This window comes from Emericellopsis cladophorae (assembly GCF_022114955.1).
Source record: "Emericellopsis cladophorae strain MUM 19.33 chromosome Unknown NODE_5_length_938552_cov_118_678949, whole genome shotgun sequence".
Classification (NCBI taxonomy): domain Eukaryota; kingdom Fungi; phylum Ascomycota; class Sordariomycetes; order Hypocreales; family Bionectriaceae; genus Emericellopsis; species Emericellopsis cladophorae.
The window spans coordinates 245,625-264,936 of NW_026250930.1; the positions used below are offsets into that span (position 1 = coordinate 245,625).

The following is a 19,312-nucleotide window of genomic DNA, read 5'->3' on the forward strand; positions in this document are numbered from 1 at the left end:
GGCAATGCCAAGCTTGAATCAGGGGGGTTTCGGCTACCATGTCCATGGTCCTGCCATGTCGGTCGCAGAACCTCAAGCTCAACATGCTGCTGTTTCCGAAAGCCCATGGTTCCTTAGCGTTGCCCGAGGGCTTCCCGATGGCGCGCGAGGCGACCAATCTCCCCCCGATGGCTCTCCACCCAACTACACCCGTCACAACGATGGGACTGCGTACAGCAAGCCCTCGCCACCAAGTACGTATACCGGCATGGGGTCTACCTCAGGCTACGGATCAGCCGGCTTCGACAGCTCATCGCCATCCTCATGTTCCCCAACGGAGCAGACATGCGCGACTGACATGAATGGGATCGAACCGTGTGCGTGGCACAAGCGCTCGAACACCCCTGAAAATAGCACCAATACCGAGAGCTACTCTACATACGATGCTATTCGTGGTCTGCATGAGATGAGCAAGGCAACTCAGCGTGCGTGATGGCTGCGCATTGATCAACATGCCACAGCACACTGACACGCACCAACAATCCTGCAAGGGGCTGTTGCTGGAGGTCAAGCAAGGCCCGCTTCTTGAGTTGGGGATCTGTCGTCGTCGTTTGGAACAAATATGTACAGGAAATTCCTTGGTCACTTACCATTGTGGCTGCAGGACCCGGCGAAGGCTGCCGCGCGGCGTGTCGTACAAGACCCGAGACTCCACTTCTCTTTTCTTCGAGTCTTCGTCTTTGTTTCGTATTTTGTCGTTATCTGCTTTTACTTGCATCGCGCGTGTAGTTGGGGGGGGGGGGTTCTGGACTAATGGCGGGTGTCTCGTTCCTTGCATCTGCATTAGAGTAGACCACTCAACGAGCCTTCGGATCTCTTGACCGACAGTGGCAGGATTTTCGTGGTTTTGTTTATTTTTGGCATGCCGGGAGGTGAAAATGTATGCGGACGGTGAAAAGGGAACTGGGACACAGAACTGTCTGTCAAGCTTGGAGTGGCTGGTTGGGTCGTGGGACGTTTCACTTACGAGAGCGTCTCATGGCCGCACGCGGTGGAATTCTGATGGAAAGTTGGGTGGCTGAGCGACTGATGATGAGAGGCCTTATTGCTACCGCTGCTTTGGTGGTGGCCACAGCGTGGCAGGAAAAAGATAATGGCGTGAAGGGTTGGAGCTGTTCCCTCGAGGATTGGATCGTGGGAGCCATCACGCCCCCGAGGGACCCTTCATCTTAAGAGGTAAAGAAAGTGTCCGCATCACCTACCGCCGTATCCGGCACCGTCTGAGAAGACTACATGTACCTTCGCGTTATGCAATTTGGGGTGAACATTAACACAGCAGCAGCCTGGCTACTACTGCGGTCCATTCTACGCGCGAGGCGCTGTCGGGCCAAGTGAGGAGTGAGGGACTTGGATTTACTGTTTCCTGAAACGCCTCAGCTTCACGAAGACTAACACCTTCACGCCTATTGTCGCCGGCAATTTGTTAACAAACGCTCCCGTCCAATCCTAGTTGCTTTGGCGACAAGAGATGTCCCACCGCGGGGTGATTACCGATGGCCTGGCGGGGTTTTCCATGACTGCTCAGCGAACGGACATTCTAATTTACGTACGTACTACGCTCTGCGTCGTTGAGGCGGAAACTGTAGTACCGTCATAATTACAAGATCTAGGTAGTCTACGTAGCAGCCCTCCGTGCTCGGTATAATCTTGCCATGGCAGGCTATGACGCTATGGGAGCCGGCACAAAGCCCAGTTGACAGCCATTTTTCTGGCCGGCATAATCTTCACTCTCCCAATAACAACACTCACTCATCACCTCATCTCAGCAGCGTCAGACCACCACACGTCCCTCGCAATAGTTGACGGCTTCGCTCTCCGTCGGCTGACATTATGGTTCTCCCCGTGCCCCTTTTGCGCCTTCAATGTGGTGTCAACTCCTACGAATGGGGCAAGGTCGGCAACGACTCGGCAGCTGCGCGCTTTGCCGCTGCGACACCTTCCGATGACCTCAAGATCGAGTCCGAGAAGCCGTATGCTGAGGTGTGCCAGCTGTGACACGCCATTCACGTTCCCGCTAACTCTCCAGCTCTGGATGGGTAGCCACCCCAAGAACCCATCCAAGCACGTCGACACTGGCCGCACTCTGAACGAGCTTTTTGAGCACAACAAAGCTCTCCTGTCTACACACATCACCGAGAAATATGGCGACCGTTTGCCGTTCCTCTTCAAGGTGCTCTCGATCAACAAGGCCTTGTCCATCCAGGCGCACCCGAACAAGAAGCTTGCCGAGCAGCTGCACGCGCAAGATTCTAAGAACTACCCCGACGACAACCACAAACCGGAAATGACAATTGCCATCACACCTTTTGAGGGCCTTTGTGGCTTCAGGCCCCTCCCCGAGATTGCACACTTTCTGGAAAGCATCGCGCCCTTGAAGCGCATGGTCGGCGATGAGGCGGCAACGGAATTCATCAAGGTCGCCAGGGACGACGGTGCGAACAAAGACACGCAGAAGAAGGCTCTGCAAAAGGCGTTTGCGGGTCTCATGACCTCGTCCGCGGACGATGTGGCAAAGGAAATGCCCAACCTGACGGAGCTCGCCACGAACGAGGGCAAAGACTTTGCAAAGGGTGGACTCCCTTCAGCCTCGGGCGAAGTGCTTTCCGACCTGGTCATGCGTCTACACAAATCCTTTGAGAACGACATTGGCATCTTCGTGCTCTTCTTCCTCAACTACGTCACGCTGCAGCCGGGCGAGGCAATGTTCCTCGTGGCGGATGACATTCATGCCTACCTGTCCGGCGACATCATCGAATGCATGGCGGCGTCGGACAATGTCGTGCGCGCCGGCCTGACACCCAAGTTCAAGGATACTGACACCCTCATCGACATGCTGACGTACAACTTTGCGCCGATCGAGGAGCAAAAGATGAAGGCTACGGACTACCCCTATGCCACCCTCAACCGCGCTGCGTACAGCGCCAGCTCCCAAATTCAACTGTACGATCCGCCCATTGAGGAGTTTGCTGTCGTCAGGACCTCTTTGTGCGGAGGTGAGGGCAGCAGGGCGACCTTTGAGCCCTTGTCTGGGCCCAGTATCATCATCTGCACGAATGACAAAGGAAAGATATCGGTTGGGCCAAAGAGCGAGCCTATGGAGGAAGGCTTCGTGTACTTTGTGGGCGCCACAGCCGAGGTGGTGCTCGAGGCACAGGGCGGCAAGGAGGACGAGTTCGTGACGTTCAAGGCATTCTGCGAGATCGGAGAAGACAAGCAGAAGCTGTAACAAGAGCGCAGGGTCTCTGTGTGGTCGAGCCGGGTTATCGGTAACAGTACTGCCCTCGGGATACCAGGATCAGCATTCCAGGCGGAGTGGCCGCTTCCCTATAGTGGAGATACCGTGCAACTAATAGACGTTTAAAGATCATTCCTTCGGCTCTCGTTGCCCCGTGGAGCGAGCAGAGGAGCAGCGCGCCGACAGTTACCTTCTTCGCAGAGCAATTAGCGTCGTTTCTCCGCGTTCTTCTCCGCGCGCCCCCATATTTCTCGACGCTGATGTATTTCATGGGAGACCTCATTTACGAGACGTGCGCTACTCGCGTAGTCGGAGCTCTCTGCACTGCATTGCTGCTTCCCTTCTCTTCCTGATACATCTCTTCGCAGGCCATTTATTTTGCCCGCGCGCTCCAAAGACGTCCCGACAGCACCAAAGAAGACCAAGGATAAGATGTTTGAAGAGTCAATCGTCAGCTTGGACCAAGAGCATGGGGCTCTTGACCTTGGCGGTCTTCCCATCCTCCTTCATCCGGACGAATTTGAAGGGGTCCGCTTGGCGGCGAGCAATTTCGCCTCTGACCTTGAAAAGGTCACCGGTCGCGCATCAAGCGTCATCCAAGACCAGAACAAGATTCCACAGGGAGACGCTGTCATTGTCGTTGGGAGCGTGCAGAAATGTCGCTACTTCGACGACATGAGTGAGCACGCCCGCGAGATCACCAGGCTGGAGGGCAAATGGGAGACGTTCCGCTGCCACGTGCAAGACAGCCCGTGGCCTTCGGTCAAAAAGGTCTACGTGGTAGCCGGAAGTGACAAAAGAGGCGCCATATTCGGCGTGTACACCCTGACCGAGCAGATGGGCGTGTCGCCGTGGTATTGGTGGGCTGACGTACCGATCAAGACGGTGAGGCACATCTACGCCCTCCCGGGCCCCTTAATCCAAGGTGAGCCGAGTGTGAAGTATCGGGGTATCTTCATCAACGACGAAACACCCTGTTTGACGGACTGGGTTCACGAGAAAATTGGCCCAAAGTACACTTCAGAGTTCTATGTTCGGGTATTCGAGCTGCTTCTTCGAATGAAAGCCAATTTTCTCTGGCCAGCCATGTGGTCTGGGTTCCCGTGGCCGGGGAGTTCCTTTTTTGAGGACGATCCGCGGAATCAAGAGCTCGCCGACACATATGGCATTGTCATGTCGACGTCTCACCACGAGCCGATGCAGCGGGGGATGACGGAATGGCGCACTGCCAACAAGGGCGTCTGGTCTTGGGAAGAGAACGAAGACGCTGTGAAAGAGTACTTTGAGGTCGGTGCGCAGCGAGCGCGGCCCTACGAGTCCATCGTGACGATGGGCATGCGAGGCAATGGCGACAAGCGTATTATTGCCAAAGACCCGCAACGAACGCTGCAGGAGGTCCTGGACACGCAGAGAGACATATTTAAGTCGGTATATGGCAGGGGAGATGGCGTCCCGCAGGTCTTCGCACTCTACAAGGAGACACAGCTGCAGTACGAGAGGGGTCTCCAGGTGCCGGAGGACATCACGCTGATGTTTACGGATGACAACTTTGGAAATGTCAGGAGATTCCCCACGGCCGAAGAAAGCAAGCGGAAAGGGGGCATTGGGGTCAGTGATCCCGCTGATGGGGAGTATGTGCGGAATCTTGTTGCTAACCTGATTTCCAGTTGTACTACCACCTCGAGTACGTTGGCCGCCCCCGAAGCTACAAGTGGATCAACTCGAGTCCTCTCGGCAAGGTGCAGCAGCAGCTCACAGCCGCGTATCGCAATGGTATCCAGCAGGCATGGGTGTTCAATGTCGGCGACATCAAACCCATGGAGATGCCCAGTTCCTTTGCGTTGGCTCTGGCTTGGGACATCAACAGTGTACAACGGAAAAACGTCGAGTCCTTTTTCTCAACATATACCATGCGAGAGTTTGGAAAATACCATGCAGATGCCATCACCAAATTGCTGTACCGCCACGACAGACTGATTGCCCTAAGGCGCCATGAGCACATTGAGCCTGATGTGTTCTCCATCGTCAACTATAGAGAAGCCGAGTCCATTTTAGAAAAGTGGCTTGCTCTGGAGAAGGACGTCCAATCACTCTTTGAGCAGGTTCCAGATCACCAAAAGGCCGCCTTCTTCCAACTTGTGCTGCATCCGATCAAGGCCTCGCGTATCTTCACCGCGCTGAGAACGGCACAAGCACAGAACCAACTCTACGGGCTCCAACGACGCAACACGACCAATGTCTTGGCAAAGAGAGCCCTCGAACTTTTAGATGAGGATTTCGACCTCCAGGAACAATTCCACAACAACCCCTGGACAGGAGACAAGTGGAACCACATCATGTCACAACCTCACTACGGCTACAGCACCGAGACATGGCACGCCCCCTCACGAGACATGATCACGGGGATGAGCTACGTCCAGAAGAGGCAGAACACCAACCGCGTCTTTGGGCAGATTGGTGTCTTCGTGGAGGGCCATGGTGGTGTTCGACCTGGCTTGACGAACGAGGAATCGGACTACACGCATCCCTCCAAGGGTGATCTGATTCCGGGCCTAACGTTTCCCTTGATGAGTCCGTACGGCCCAGCTGAGCGATTCTTTGAGATCTTCTCGAGAGGCGCAGTCAGCGTTGAATGGGAGGTGGCCGCTGATCAGCCCTGGATCACCCTGAGCGCCACAAGCGGGACGTCGACCCCCGATGACGAGAGCGACGCCCGCATCACCGTCGCCGTTGAGTGGGAGAAAGTACCAGAGGACTTTACGGGAACCGTTGTGATCCATGTGCAGTCCCCATCCGGATACTACGAGAACGTCCATCTGCCCATTGACAACCGTCGGGCCCCCCCGGGAACAACTGGCTTTGTAGAGGCGGATGGTGTGGTCGTGATCGAGCCGGCCGCCCACGAACCACCCACCGGCTACGAGTTGTACCCTCTGCTCGGCCGCACTGGCTCAGGAGCAGTGACCATTTCACCTGGGACGTCCGGCAAGGTGGAGTTTATGCAATTTCCCATCTACGCCTTCTCGGCACCTACCAAGGTGACCATTACGCTTCTCTTTACAATGTGTCTCGAAGTGCGACCTGACGACCCCTTGCGCTTCGACATTGGCCTCGACGATGAGGTCCAGGAGGCCGTGCAACTACTTACATGCCCCGAGAGGGGTGAGCTGCCCGATGGCTGGCCTGTTGCCGTGCAGGACCTCGTCTGGACACGCGAAGTCAGCTTCAGCCTGCCTTCTGGAAAGGATGGGCAGCATGTGGTGCTTTATAGACCATACTACGCGGAGTTGCTGCTGGAGAAGATCATGGTGGACTTTGGGGGGTTGAGGCACAGCTATTTGGGCCCATGCCAGAGTGTTTTCTTGAAAGGTGCTTGATAGATGGTGCAAGGGGGAACAATTGTCAAAATGAGCAATACAAGAACATCTACCATACTTTCTTGACAACTCGGCAGAGTAATGTGTGTGTACGAAGAGCAAAGGAAGACTTGACTCGTAAGGCATACACTTTGAATGGGTATCGGGAACTAGTTGTGAGCTCAACAGCAGACCACATGGCCCCTTTGCAAAGCAAATAAGAGAGTGAAAACGCCATCGAGTTCGAAAGCCCCAAGCATCCATGCGTCTCCTCCCGGTGCTGCTGCTTTTATTATCGCATTTCAAAAGTTCGGGTTGTATTCCCGCGATACGCCTTTCCCGCTGTCCGAGGGTGTACTCTGTGCCAGCGTCGACGACACGGAGATGGCAACCTCCTTCTTGATGCCCCCGCCAGAAGCATGCCCGCCGTCATAGTCCATCCCCTGACCGTCCGTGCGCAGTGCGTGCGTGCTCCCATCGGCATCCCGGTTGACGCTCACCAGCGTCGTGCACCCGCCGCGGCCGGTGTTGTCGTTGGTGTTGGCGAGCATGATGCTGCCCGCGCTGGGACCTTCGCGGCGCTTGCCCGACTGCGAGGAGAGGAGGGAGCCGAGGAAGGGCTTGAGTCTGGTCTGGAGCCAGCCCCAGATCATGGGGAGATTGGAGGTGGCGACCGCAACGAAGGATTCTCGGACGGCCCATGACGAGCCTTGCTTTGGGCCGTTGATGGGGTCCTGCGCACACACAAGTTAGATAGTCAGATACGACGTGGGTCGGTGTGACGTTTGATCAGAGCAGGCACGTACCTTCAGGATGAGGACGCCACGGAGAATGCCAGCGGTCATGACGAAGATTGCGCCAGAGAAGACGACGCAGAGACTCAGCTTCTTGATTGTGGGCAGACGAGCGCTCCACAGCATGGGGATGGGGATGAGGATGAGATAGACGTCCGTCAAAACGTTCAGGATGACGGTGAGGAGGACGTATACCTTCGAGATGGCGGGTTGGCATAAATCTGGGCAGTGTTAGTCCGCGTGCCCACCGAAAGGTTATGATGATGCTGCGCACTGCCGGGATTCGGGTTGATCTGCCAGAAGTGGTGGAAGGGTTGGCAGCTGAGTAAGAGAGACAAGATCAAAGCGAGATACGAGGCGCCGATGAGGACATATCCAGAGATGATCCGGTTGCGATATCCGTTGACGGATTCCTAGAAAATATGTCAGCAGTGGATTTCCACCCGCGCTCTTGTTTGTCTTTACCGTCAACCTGGAATAGAAGGCACAGAGAGAGGCCTTAACGAACCATATGACTGACACGTAGACACACCAGCCTGCCACTTGGACCTTGGATCCACCAACTCTGTACGTCTGTCAGCACGGCCGCTCGTTTACAACCACGGCAGAGGAGATCATACCTCCAAGCATATTCTTCACTGTCCGGAGACAGGGCTGCCCGCTGGGCATCGGTCAAGCCACTGTTGGTCAGACCGTTGTACCTGGCAACAACATCGTGCGCCAGCGCCGTCTCGGCAATGTAAGGGACCAGCGCCCCCAGCATTAAGTAGTCATCGGCGGTGAGGTTCCGGAGGCCGACCTGTCTCAGCCGTATGAGGATTCGAATGAAGACAATGGCGATGGACAGGCCAAGCAGTGTGAAGCCCTCCACCTGGGAGGTTGCCATGTTGACAAGTGCGCGTGTGTACTATCTCGAGCAGCCAAGGCGACAGGGAGGAGCATTGGGGGAACAGATCCAGGAGATCGGGTGCGTCCCTTATTCTTTATGCATTGTACAGCATGCGAGCTCGGCGAGGCTCCATGTGGGGGGAAGAGCCTACTTAAGCCAACTCTGAACTGCTATGTTGCATCCCACGAGTCATTCGCCCAACCGGACTGTCGCCGATCCAGAGGACGTTGTTTGCCACGAGACGACGTGTGGTCGTTATAGGACTGGCAACTGTACAAGGCGAGTCGAGACTACAGAGATCAGCACGGGACGGGTCTACCGTCCTAATTACTACTTGCGTGCGGTTCAGGGGTTTTCCTGTCGGCCACACGAACGGCACTGTTGCCCGGACCTGGTCCCTGGTCCCTGGTAAGTAAGCCATGTATAGCTTGTACGTACTGTAATTAAGTAGTCTGTCATTAGAAGCTTCAAGTCCTCTCGACAGCCTGATATTGTCCATTGCATCGTCACCCTGGTCCCTATATATTACCACACAAGATCTCACTGGAGATGCCGCTTGGACTGAGTCAACCACATGCTGGCCATTGTTGCCTCATGAAAGTTCAGCAACTTTTGCAGTATGCGGCCAAAGCCGGCGCTGGACCACTGTGTACTTTACGCGCACGCGGTTGACACATCCAAATGATCCAAGACCGCTAGTGGCGTATGATCTGGCGCCACTGACCTACTGGTCTACACGTATTATTTGTACTACTTGTACGTACTTTGACCACTCCCCGATACCCAGCTTGGGTCGACAAGGGACTTGAGTAAAAACCCTGCTCCCAGACGGCAGAGGGCAGTCTTCAGACATTGATCGTCGAAGATCATTTGGAGCCGAGTCACCATGGATTGACGCATGCCATGCTCCACACAACCTTTCCAGCGTTAATTCTATGACAGTTCAGTGCAGTCCCTGGCAAGTCATCATACTTGACACGAGTCGCTATCAGTGCAACAGCAAGTAGAGCATTGGTTAAGTACAACCCAATTGAAGAATCCCGCCATCCAACCCGGACGGGTTAAAAGGATTAGATGCGCCGCAACGGAAATAGCCAGTGTGGTAGGTATTGTCTTTTGTTCACGCCGCTTGATCACTGATGGAGCCGAAGGAAACGCGCGCCACTCGGGTCATTTTGTCCTTTTCAACTACGTCAGCTGAGCGCCGCCAAGGCCTTCAGCCCCTGGGCCAGTACGAGAGATCGGCATCAGCCACTGTGGTAGGCTAGTCCTTGCTAGGCAAACGGCACGCGGCCCTGACAATTTGCTTCCCCGGAATGACAGGTGAAAATGGTGGCTGTCGATCGACGATTAATGATCGGAGCCTCAGACGGTGGAAAGATATTACAAGCGTAGAGTGCAGGGCTGAGTGGTCCGCTTTCTGCACACAGAGTTGGATCACTCAAATGTTGCCGCCCCTGGGGTGGGCCAAGATCAGCGTCGATGCCCAGGAGGATAGGCGTTTCCTCGACATTCACCGCCGCATGTATCACTACATGCGGACTCTCCCCGTCGTTAACACCGACACGCTTCGTGGCCATTAAACCAGTCATCCTGGTCTCAAGTACACGTAGGTATGTATCAGGCTTGATGGCTGAAGCGTCAGCGACATGGACTTGATGATCAAAGACATGAGCCCCCCGAGGTGGTGGCACCGGGTAGGCTGTTTCCCCCCACAGTCCCGTCGGTCCCTCCTTCCCATCTTCCCTTGGATCGGGTCACGCGCTCCGCTCGGGGTTTGTTGACGCGCGCCCACCATCATCATCATCGCCAGAACTGTATCTTGACAAGATCTCGTCCCTACATGCACCACCCACTACTCACACTTGCTCAAGTTACACCTGTATGAGCTGCAGAACCTGTACTATGGGTTGAGGCACCTGCACGAGTCTCTCTTCACGCCCGGTCTTCCCTTCTGCCCGCACGCCTGTCGCGCCGTCAATCCTTCCCCACCGCTGGCTGGCTTGCTTGCCTGCTAATTAGTTGCGCCGCCGACCGACGACGTGCTGCAATCTGCCCTCCGCGGACCCTGCCTGCATCGCGAACGGCATCTCCACCACAGCCCGGTAAGTTTTGACGAATGACAATTTCTCCAGCGGCTCGTTGCTGTTTGTCTTTTCTCAATATCTGGACCGGGATCCGTCTGTTTGTGTATCTGTCTTTGTCGTTGTATTCTCTCTCGTCTGCTGCTGCTTGGAATTCGTGCCATTTTGCATCTGGCCTCATCTCAAACCCCCCAACTCGCGCGCGCATGCGCGCGGGTTGTTGCGAGCCCGACGTGCGACCACCCATGGCTGACAGAACCGAAGACGAACGCACCGGCGATGCAACAGACAGTGCCAGCGCACTGAGTAGCCACGCGGGCACACCCACTTTCGAGAAAGACTGTCGAAGAGGCCTCACCCCGAACAAGCGACGCCGACGAAACCTATCCGACCGAGAGGTGTCCAACCTACGAGAAGATCGCGCAGACCTCGGAATGGGTTCCAGGGAACGGAAGACCCGGGGGCTTGGCCGCAATGGCGGCGGCAACGGTAACGGCGACCGCGGCGAGGAGGCGCACATCTGGGACGGCATCAAGAAGCAGCTCGGCGGTTTCGTCAAGAATGTCAACACCGAGTCGGATGGCCTGAGCAGACTGGTGGACATGGACAAGCAAGCTGGCGCCATGGAGGCGGACAAGGTCCCGGGTCACATGCTTAAGGAAATGGACCAACTCTGTCGGTCCGGCGTCAAGCAAAGCGACCAGAACCTGGCACAGGTCAATGGCCTCATTGAGTCACTCAACATTCTCAAGGGTCTCGTGGATGCCAATAAGAAGGACGAGGCGGGCCCAAACAAGCGAGCCTCCACACGGGACTCAACAGCGGCTGCTTCGCTGTACGAGTTCGACGGGCCGGGCGAGTCGCCGGTACCCAGCCCCGTGGCGCCAGGACCCTCTCGAGGCAAAGCAGGCGAGCGCGCGAGCACGCGCGACCGAGATCGTGACCGGGACCGGGAGCGTGACAAGGAACGAGACAGTATAGGGCCCAAGTCGGGTAGCGTTGAGCCAGCCGGCGCTGGCGGTGTGTCGACGCCAATGTCGGGCAGTGCTGGCATCGCTCGCTCCAAGGTCGTCTTCGCAAAGGGGGATTCTGTGGCGTTCAAGCCCAAGTTCATCTCGGGGGAGGGTACCCCGGACTGGATCTTGGGCGAGGTTGCCCAAGTCGTCGGCGAGGGCAAGAGCCGCCGTTACAAGGTGCTGGACATTGAGCCGGAAGATCAGAGCAAGGCCAAAGAGTACAAGACGAGCGCCAGTAGCATGATCCCCATCACCCCCGAAGACCAGGCCAAGTCGCTTCCTGACTGGGAGCCGAAGACGACCGTCCTGGCCCTATACCCTCACACGACCACGTTCTATAAAGCCGAGGTCCATAGCATGGATGGAGAAGGGAACGTCAAGTTGCAATTCGAGGGCGAGAACGACTCGTCGACACTCCAGCAAGTAGAGCGCCGGTTCGTTTTGGAGTACAGAGCGTGACATTGGAAGTAGCCAGCGTGGGCAAGCGACTGGCCCGTCGATCACGGCCTCGGATACCTGCTCCAAATGCGCCAGGAAAGGGGAATGAAAAAGTTGACAGCGTTTCTTGTACAATTCAACAGCTAGGCTGCTAATTGCTGCGGCCCCCAGCAAGCTTTTGAGGATTCTAATACCTTATACTTTGAGCAAAGCACGCGCGCACAATATGACCAGTCACCTCCATACCTCTGTGACCCTCGTTCCCCACGACTCTCAATGTGATCATAATCTGCAATGTGACGATGACCGCCAGTGCGCGGCTTGGTCCATGTGACCAATAGTCAATGCATGTACGAAGAGAATCCTCTTCTCCTAATTCTCCTTATCCGATTCTGCCTGTGGCTCCGCCCCGGCAGTGAACTGCATGAATCGCACGACTTCCGCTCTGACCAGATTACCCTAGACCAAGCTGCCCAATGCTAGCGCGAATGTGACCCTCCCCCCCTGGAAATTAGGCCTGGCCCAACATCCATCTTTAATCATGCTTGCCCATCCCTGATTTGCCCCCGTCACTGTGTTGCGTTGTTGTGTTTATCTATCCGTTCACCAGCCGACTGACCCTTCGCCGCTCTCTTGGGCTTGCATCAAAACGACAGATTGACTGATTCCAGAGTCCTGAAAAGGTATGCATGCGCATCTTGACCCAATTGACGCGCCCATCGCGTCAACGCCGCCTCGTGCCGCCGTTGGACCACCAGCACCAAGACTCCCTCCCCCACACGTCTGTCCCTGAACCCCAGATAAGGCTATTGGGATGTGGTTCTTGAAACGGCTGAGCTAACGTCGTATCCTAGCCAGACATTGACGCTCCTTACTCGCCTGTGCAGCCCTAAGGCTTATCCTCGCAATACACCCATCCTCCTCTCCTCCACCACCGCCGCCTCCTACCCAAGTCGCAGACCGACCACCGCCCGAGCCGGCCTTCCAAGCCACCCGTCACCATGGGCGGCCAACTCTCCAAGATGATGGGCAAGATCTTCGGGTCCAAGGAAATGCGCCTCCTCATGCTCGGCCTCGACGCCGCCGGCAAGACAACAATCCTCTACAAGCTCAAGCTCGGCCAGGACGTGACCACGATCCCCACCGTCGGCTTCAATGTCGAGACTGTGACCTACAAGAACGTCAAGTTCAACGTCTGGGACGTCGGCGGTCAGGACAAGATCCGTCCCCTCTGGAGGCACTACTTCAGCGGCACACAGGGTTTGATCTTTGTCATCGACTCGTGTGACCGCGCGCGCATGGATGAGGCGAGGCAGGAGCTGCACCGCATCATCAACGATAGGGAGATGAAGGACAGCCTGCTGCTCGTCTTTGCCAACAAACAGGATTTGCCTGACGGTGCGTGTTTCACCCACCCCTTGTGTTTCTCCGCCAGATGGACACGCACACACCATGCTGACACTCGAGTAGCCATGAAACCCCAAGAAGTCACCGACGCGCTGCAGCTTTCCAAACTCAAGGACAAGATCTGGTTCGTCGTGCCCAGCTGCGCCACCACCGGCGAGGGTCTTCTCGACGGCCTGCAGTGGCTCTCCGCCAACGTCAAGGCGCCGCCCGCCCCGGTTAAGAAGTAGAGCATGTAGCGGTAGACCGAACGACTGAACGAACAAGATACCCCCGATTGCGGAATCGCCTGCCCTCCCCTCGATGCGCAGCAACGCCTGCCACGCGTTGCGGTACGGAGACTCCTGGAGTGGAACCCTGTGCACATGGACTGGCACCAGCGAGCGAGCTCATTTCCAAGGTATAGCGTGGTCAAAGTGCAAGGACATGGACGTGGAGCTGGAGGCTGCGACACGCCCTACCTTGGGCGGCGCAGACTTCCACGGACAGGCACGGGATTGTGTGCATTCTGGCTACGGACGGTGCATTTTGACATGTATATCTCGTTTTACGTTGCTTTGCCTTGCTCTTTATATCATCTTAATTATAATTGGACTCTTAGCGTCAACACTACTCCAGACCCGAGGCCTGCTTGCCTGTGTGGTGGCTAAAACGTAACCCACTCACTCATCCGGCGGCACACTCAGGCGTGGCAGCAGAGGTATGGCAATCTGCTCGCTGATGAAAAGTAGTATACATCTTCTATGCAATATGTACAAGAGTTTCTCGGTCGCTGCGACAGTCTCAAAGCCGTCTGTAGTCGCCCCGCAGAATAACGCGCTCCTGCCGCTCGCTCAATGATTTGCAGAGGGATCCAATCTCCGTGTGTGTCCGATTGTGTTCGATGATACATGAAGGAGCTGTAGCCCTTCGCATGGTGGGCCTGGCGAGACATTTTTGGGTGATGTATCCAGACGCGCCGCGGTGAAGTAAATCAACCCATGCCGCCGGAGTTCCTTACGGGCGGTATATGGTTGCGTTGAAGATGGCGCTCGCTATTGATCTGTATCATCGATTTCGAGTAACTCATCGCCCTGGACCCAGGACTGGCACAACAAGAACAAAGCCTTTTGGTGATGTCGGTCTCGGCATACGCGTCGGCCTTGGCTCTATAGTCCGAGCTTGGAATGAATTCGGTGCTATGGGGTTGACTGCCCTCGAGAATGTGATGCTCTGTTCCGGATAAAGATGTCTCTACCCCTTTATCCGCTTGGGTGGCCGCAACAGATCGTCGCCCAGCGCGCTTCGCTTTGTTCCGGGAAGACTGCTGGTCCTGATGTCGTTGTCGTCTTGGCTCACGCGCCGGTGGGGATACTCGACCTTGAGACCCTCAAAGGCACTTGCAAGTACCTTGTCGCCTGTGGAGAAGAAGGAATGTTGCAACGCCTGCTCGGCAGTGAGGCGCTTGACAGGATCATACTCAAGGAGGCCGGCCAGTAGCTTGTAGCCTTCCGCACCCAGTGACGAGAGTGGAGAAGGAGGGCTGCCAGCGTTGCTTGGCATTGACGAGGATGTGGACGCTGAGCCGTGGTTGATGGTATTGTAATACCATTTCTCCAGTGACGATGTGTTGGGATACGCTCTGGCCGAGGAGTGGTGGTTGTGATGGTGGTGATGATCCACTGGCGGCCTCACGGAGCTCAGGTGTGCGTAGTCGGGCATCGAAGTGATGAGGGGCCACCTCTCCTTTGTAGGCATGCCCATGACCTCGACAATCTTCTGCATCTGGTTTCGCTGGAACGGAACCGTCTTCTTGCTATCCATCTTTGCTTCCTCGCCTTTGAAAATGGGTCGAAGTGATAACAGCTCGGCAAAGATACATCCAATGGCCCACAGATCTATCGCAGGCGTGTAATGGTACGATCCCAGAATGAGCTCCGGTGCACGGTACCAAATTGTCACAACGACCTTGTCGCCGCCGAAAAGCGATGCAAGCGGCTTGTCAAAACGGCGTGCCAGCCCTACATCGCCAATCTTGACACGGCCCTCTGATGTGACCATGATGTTGGCTGGCTTCAAGTCGCGGTGCAACACCCAAGACGTATGAAGGTAATGACACCCGTTGAGCAGCTGGAAAAGAAGACTTTTGACGACAGTCGCAGGTATCGGTCGTCGAGGCCCTGGTGGCTGCGTCGTGTGATGATGAATGATTTGCAGCAGATCATGCTCGGCGTACTCAAAGACCATGAAGATGCACTTGTCCTCCAGCAGCGTTTCAACCAGCCTGATGACGTTTTCATGCCGGAGCTCCGCGCATATACTCATCTCACGGATAGCGGATTGTGAGATGCCCGTATAGCTGATCTGCTCACCCTCCTTGTCGGGCTTGAACTTCTTGATAGCGACCTGCAGGCCATGCGGCCGGTGGACCTCGGCATCTTTGCTACCCTGCTCCTGCGCGGGATGACTCCGGGCTGTAGCCTTGTAGACCCGACCATACGTGCCGCTGCTGATGAAGCCAACGATGCGGTAGCGCTCAGTCACCCGAGTCTTGGGCTCATATCGTTGCGAGGCCCTGTCGAGGGGATCTGGGACACGATGGTGAGCACTGGGGGTCGACGATGATGAAAAAGGATAGAATGGGCCACTAGGGCGGAAGCGAAGGCTCATGATCTCTCATGCGGGATCGGAGAGCAGACGACAAGAGTGAAGCGAGTCACGATAGTGATGAGGTCAAGTGGTGACCCTAGATATCAGGAATATGGTTGACCCTCTTCCGAGCGTCGGGGAATTGGAGATGGGTTCGGGCAAAAGAAATGAGACAAACGGACGGACATAACAACGCAGCGACTTACCGTCCAGTGCCGCCGCTGGAGCATTTCGCCTCAATGGCTGACTCCGGCCCGATATTAACAACTGACCGCCACCGTTCGCGGACCCTGGAGCTGACGCGCCCGATGGTGGATTGATCACGCTCATCCGGATGATGAACGACTCATGGACACACGGGGATCGGTGGATCTCCCAAGCCACAATGAGCTCCCGCGGCAATCAATGCACGCCCACGGGCCACATCAACAAGTGATCCCACCAAAGAGGATGCGTTCATGCCCCCAGCTGTGGGATTCTTCCACTTGTTCTCAGCTTCTCGTCGGGTCGCTGTCCGACGATCCGCCTGAATCGCGCGCTTTGACCGCGTCAAGCTGTCGCGTCTGCAGTCGTTGATTAGCCCCAGTGTTGAATGTGGGGTCACAAAACCGCACATACCCGTGGTTGATGCTACTAGGGAATGAGGCTGGTGCGAATCCACAAAGATGAGGACGCGAGTAAGTCTGGCCGTAGGTCGCGACGTTGGAGCGTGCGGAAATGAAAATGATGAGAGAGCGCGCAAGGCTAATAGTAAATGGCGTTTTCGAAACAGGAACCGCAGGCCGCCAATTACACCAGTTGCGCGTTCCTGAATGGCGAGGCAGGCGCCAACGCGGCGGCTGGGGTTCTCCACCCCTCAAGGGACTTGGACGGACATGGGTTCGGGCACTACGGTACAAGTTAGGTACATTGACTGAACGTGAGATAGTAGTGCTCTTTTCTGTGCTTGAAGATGTATTGTTTCTTTTCCTTGGTGAAATACGTGGGCAAGGATAGCTATAGACTCCAGTCGCTCTCCCTCGCTCTAACAATCAACTCTCTATCGTGGCCCCAGCTTCTCCAGCACACGCGGACCTTGCTCGTCCCACTCAGCCTTGGTCACCCACATGCTTTCATTATTCGCCATGATGTTGGCCAGCACGGCACCTCCCAGGAACACCATGTGCCTTCTCCGCGGGGGATCCTCGATCCTGACCTTGAACTTGGACAACCGCTCAGGGTTACCTTGTAGCGCCCTTGTGAGCCAAAGCTGCTTCAGCTCCTTCTCGAGTCGTGATGGCAGACCGGGGTACATGCTGCTTCCGCCGGACAGGACAATGGCATTGAAAAGAGACGATCGAATGTCGACATCGGCGGACTGGATCGTGTTGAAGAGGAACTCGCCCAGGCCCGGTGACTCGCTGTCTACCAGGTGGGGCTGGAACAGGCACTCGGGTGCCTCGAAACGTTCGCTTCCCACGCGAATGACACGGCCGTCAGGGAGCGTGTAGTTCTCCACCAAGACGGTGGTGTCCTCGCTGAGGTGCTTGTCCAGCTCCAGGTCGTAGGAGACGTAGCACAGCTTCTCCTTGATTTGTCGAACAGTCTCGAAATCGGCGGTGCGGTTCAGGGCATAGCCGCGGCGGAGGAGCAGCTTGATCAGGTTGCGGGTGACATCGCGGCCAGCCACGTCGAGACGCTTCGTGAGATGGTTGAGAACGACGGATTCGTAGACGGGAACAATATGCGTGACGCCATCGCCTGAGTCGACGACGACACCGGAGCTTAGGCCCTGTGCATACAGAGCAAGGACAGCCTGGATCGCTACGTACACACCGCCGAAGCCATAGCGGTCAAACATGACCTCGCACATCTGCTCCCTGTTCTTCAGCGGGTTCATGGGCGGCTCTGTCAGCAGGATCTTCTGCCCCTGCGTATCGACCTTGAGTTTCTCCTGGAAGGTGAAATCCCAGAGGTGCTGCATATCGTCCCATCGCTTCACTATACCGTTCTCCATGGGGTAGGTGATTTGGAGCATGGTGCGCGCCGCGGCCGCCTCGTCACCGCACATAATGTCCTTGATGACTACATTGCTGTCCGTCTTCTCTTCGCTTCGTAGGATAGGTCGACCGACGATGGAGGGGAATTGGTGCTCGGGGAAGTTTTGGCCCGCGTATCCGACCTTGAGGAAACCGGTACCGCCGTCGAGGACTGGGTGTTGTCAGCTCATGCAGCTCCAGGAGCTTGAGTGTGACAATGTCAACGTACCAATGGGTGAGGTCGCCATTGCTGCGAATATCAAGGCTATAGGCCGATCACAGCGTGTGAGTCCTAGTTCAACTGGAACGCCTCGATAGTTGCTCGCGATCGGGTCAAGGTCCTTTGCCGCAGGTGGTGGTGCGTGGCCGGATGACGCTTGGGGATGGCTGGAGGTCCAGCCAAATGGTGGGGTCGCCTTGTCGTCAGAGGCACTGCCTCAGCGGGAAGCTGCATCACGTGAGACCCCGCGTAAAGACACGGAGTGTGGTCACGATGATGAGCAGCGATATTGGTCAAAGAATCTTGTTGTATCTGTATTTTCAGAGATCTGAACTATTCTAAAGGGGCGAAGAATTCGGCTCTACCATCATGACGAAAATTCTTGTCCTGAATCCAAATTCTACAGAGTCCATGACGGATGGCATGGTCTCAGCCATCAAGTCCGCCGGCTTGGACAAAGTATGCCAAGTCGATGTTGTGTGCTGGAAAAGTCATGCTGATTACATGTTTAGGTGGTAGACATTGACCAGTACACCGCTCCGTCATCGGCTCCCAAGAGCATCAACAACGACCAAGACATTCAAGCCAGTGAAGCATCGGTGATAGGAGACATGCGCAACAAGCTCAGCAATGGGACTATAGACGCCTCCAGCTACGACGCGATTCTTGTGGCGTGCTACAGCGTGCATACTCTGGTGGATTCACTAGCTGGTCTGTTACCGACACATGCGATCACTGGCATCTTTGAGGCCAGCGTGTCCACCGCACAACTGCTTCTGCGGCCTCATAGCGACCAGAAATGGGGCATCGTGACTACGGGAAAGTTCTGGGAGGAGCATCTGACACATGGCGTCAAGTCTTTCCTCGGTCAAGATGCTGCCAGTGACAACCAACTCTTCGCAGGTGTCTTCTCGACAGGCCTCAACGCGTCCGACTTCCACCACGTTCCTCAAGAGGAAGTCACTGCGCGGCTCAAAAGTGCGAGCAAAAAGCTCTTGCAAACGGGCGATGTACGATGTGTAGTCATGGGCTGCGGTGGCATGGCTGGCCTGGAACGTGTGATACGCGACACGGCAACTGAGGTGTATGGTAAAGAAAGGGCAAGGAGGATCTTTGTCGTGGATGGCGTCAAGGCGGGAGTCTTGCAGCTCGAGCAGACTGTGCAGAGCAAACGTATATTTGGGTAGCTTG

General features: G+C 55.9%; 6 protein-coding genes across 6 annotated transcripts; 4 read left to right on the forward strand and 2 right to left on the reverse strand.

The window, feature by feature from the left end:
- Nucleotides 1-1,869: 1,869 nt before the first annotated feature.
- On the forward strand, nucleotides 1,870-6,651 carry J7T54_004625 (ATPase family protein; the record flags this gene model as incomplete). Its single annotated transcript, XM_051503299.1, has 4 exons — nucleotides 1,870-2,019; nucleotides 2,066-3,261; nucleotides 3,643-4,882; nucleotides 4,942-6,651. The coding sequence occupies 4 exons, from the start codon at nucleotides 1,870-1,872 to the stop codon at nucleotides 6,649-6,651; spliced, it is 4,296 nt and encodes a 1,431-aa protein (XP_051364935.1).
- Nucleotides 6,652-6,932: 281 nt separating this feature from the next.
- On the reverse strand, nucleotides 6,933-8,310 carry J7T54_004626 (uncharacterized protein; the record flags this gene model as incomplete). The annotated part of the gene is made up of 5 exons (XM_051503300.1): nucleotides 6,933-7,364; nucleotides 7,437-7,645; nucleotides 7,699-7,837; nucleotides 7,890-7,989; nucleotides 8,045-8,310. 5 exons carry the CDS (start codon nucleotides 8,308-8,310, stop codon nucleotides 6,933-6,935), a joined length of 1,146 nt encoding a protein of 381 aa, XP_051364936.1.
- Nucleotides 8,311-10,642: 2,332 nt separating this feature from the next.
- Nucleotides 10,643-11,872, forward strand: J7T54_004627 (SAGA-associated factor-like protein; the record flags this gene model as incomplete). The annotated part of the gene is made up of 1 exon (XM_051503301.1): nucleotides 10,643-11,872. The coding sequence occupies one exon, from the start codon at nucleotides 10,643-10,645 to the stop codon at nucleotides 11,870-11,872; it is 1,230 nt and encodes a 409-aa protein (XP_051364937.1).
- A 980-nt stretch (nucleotides 11,873-12,852) lies between these two features.
- Nucleotides 12,853-13,485, forward strand: J7T54_004628 (uncharacterized protein; the record flags this gene model as incomplete). The annotated part of the gene is made up of 2 exons (XM_051503302.1): nucleotides 12,853-13,249; nucleotides 13,322-13,485. 2 exons carry the CDS (start codon nucleotides 12,853-12,855, stop codon nucleotides 13,483-13,485), a joined length of 561 nt encoding a protein of 186 aa, XP_051364938.1.
- Nucleotides 13,486-14,488: 1,003 nt separating this feature from the next.
- Nucleotides 14,489-18,149, reverse strand: J7T54_004629 (uncharacterized protein; the record flags this gene model as incomplete). The annotated part of the gene is made up of 3 exons (XM_051503303.1): nucleotides 14,489-15,822; nucleotides 16,958-18,073; nucleotides 18,131-18,149. 3 exons carry the CDS (start codon nucleotides 18,147-18,149, stop codon nucleotides 14,489-14,491), a joined length of 2,469 nt encoding a protein of 822 aa, XP_051364939.1.
- Nucleotides 18,150-18,490: 341 nt separating this feature from the next.
- J7T54_004630 (uncharacterized protein) lies at nucleotides 18,491-19,308 on the forward strand (the record flags this gene model as incomplete). Its single annotated transcript, XM_051503304.1, has 2 exons — nucleotides 18,491-18,580; nucleotides 18,634-19,308. 2 exons carry the CDS (start codon nucleotides 18,491-18,493, stop codon nucleotides 19,306-19,308), a joined length of 765 nt encoding a protein of 254 aa, XP_051364940.1.
- Nucleotides 19,309-19,312: the final 4 nt, after the last annotated feature.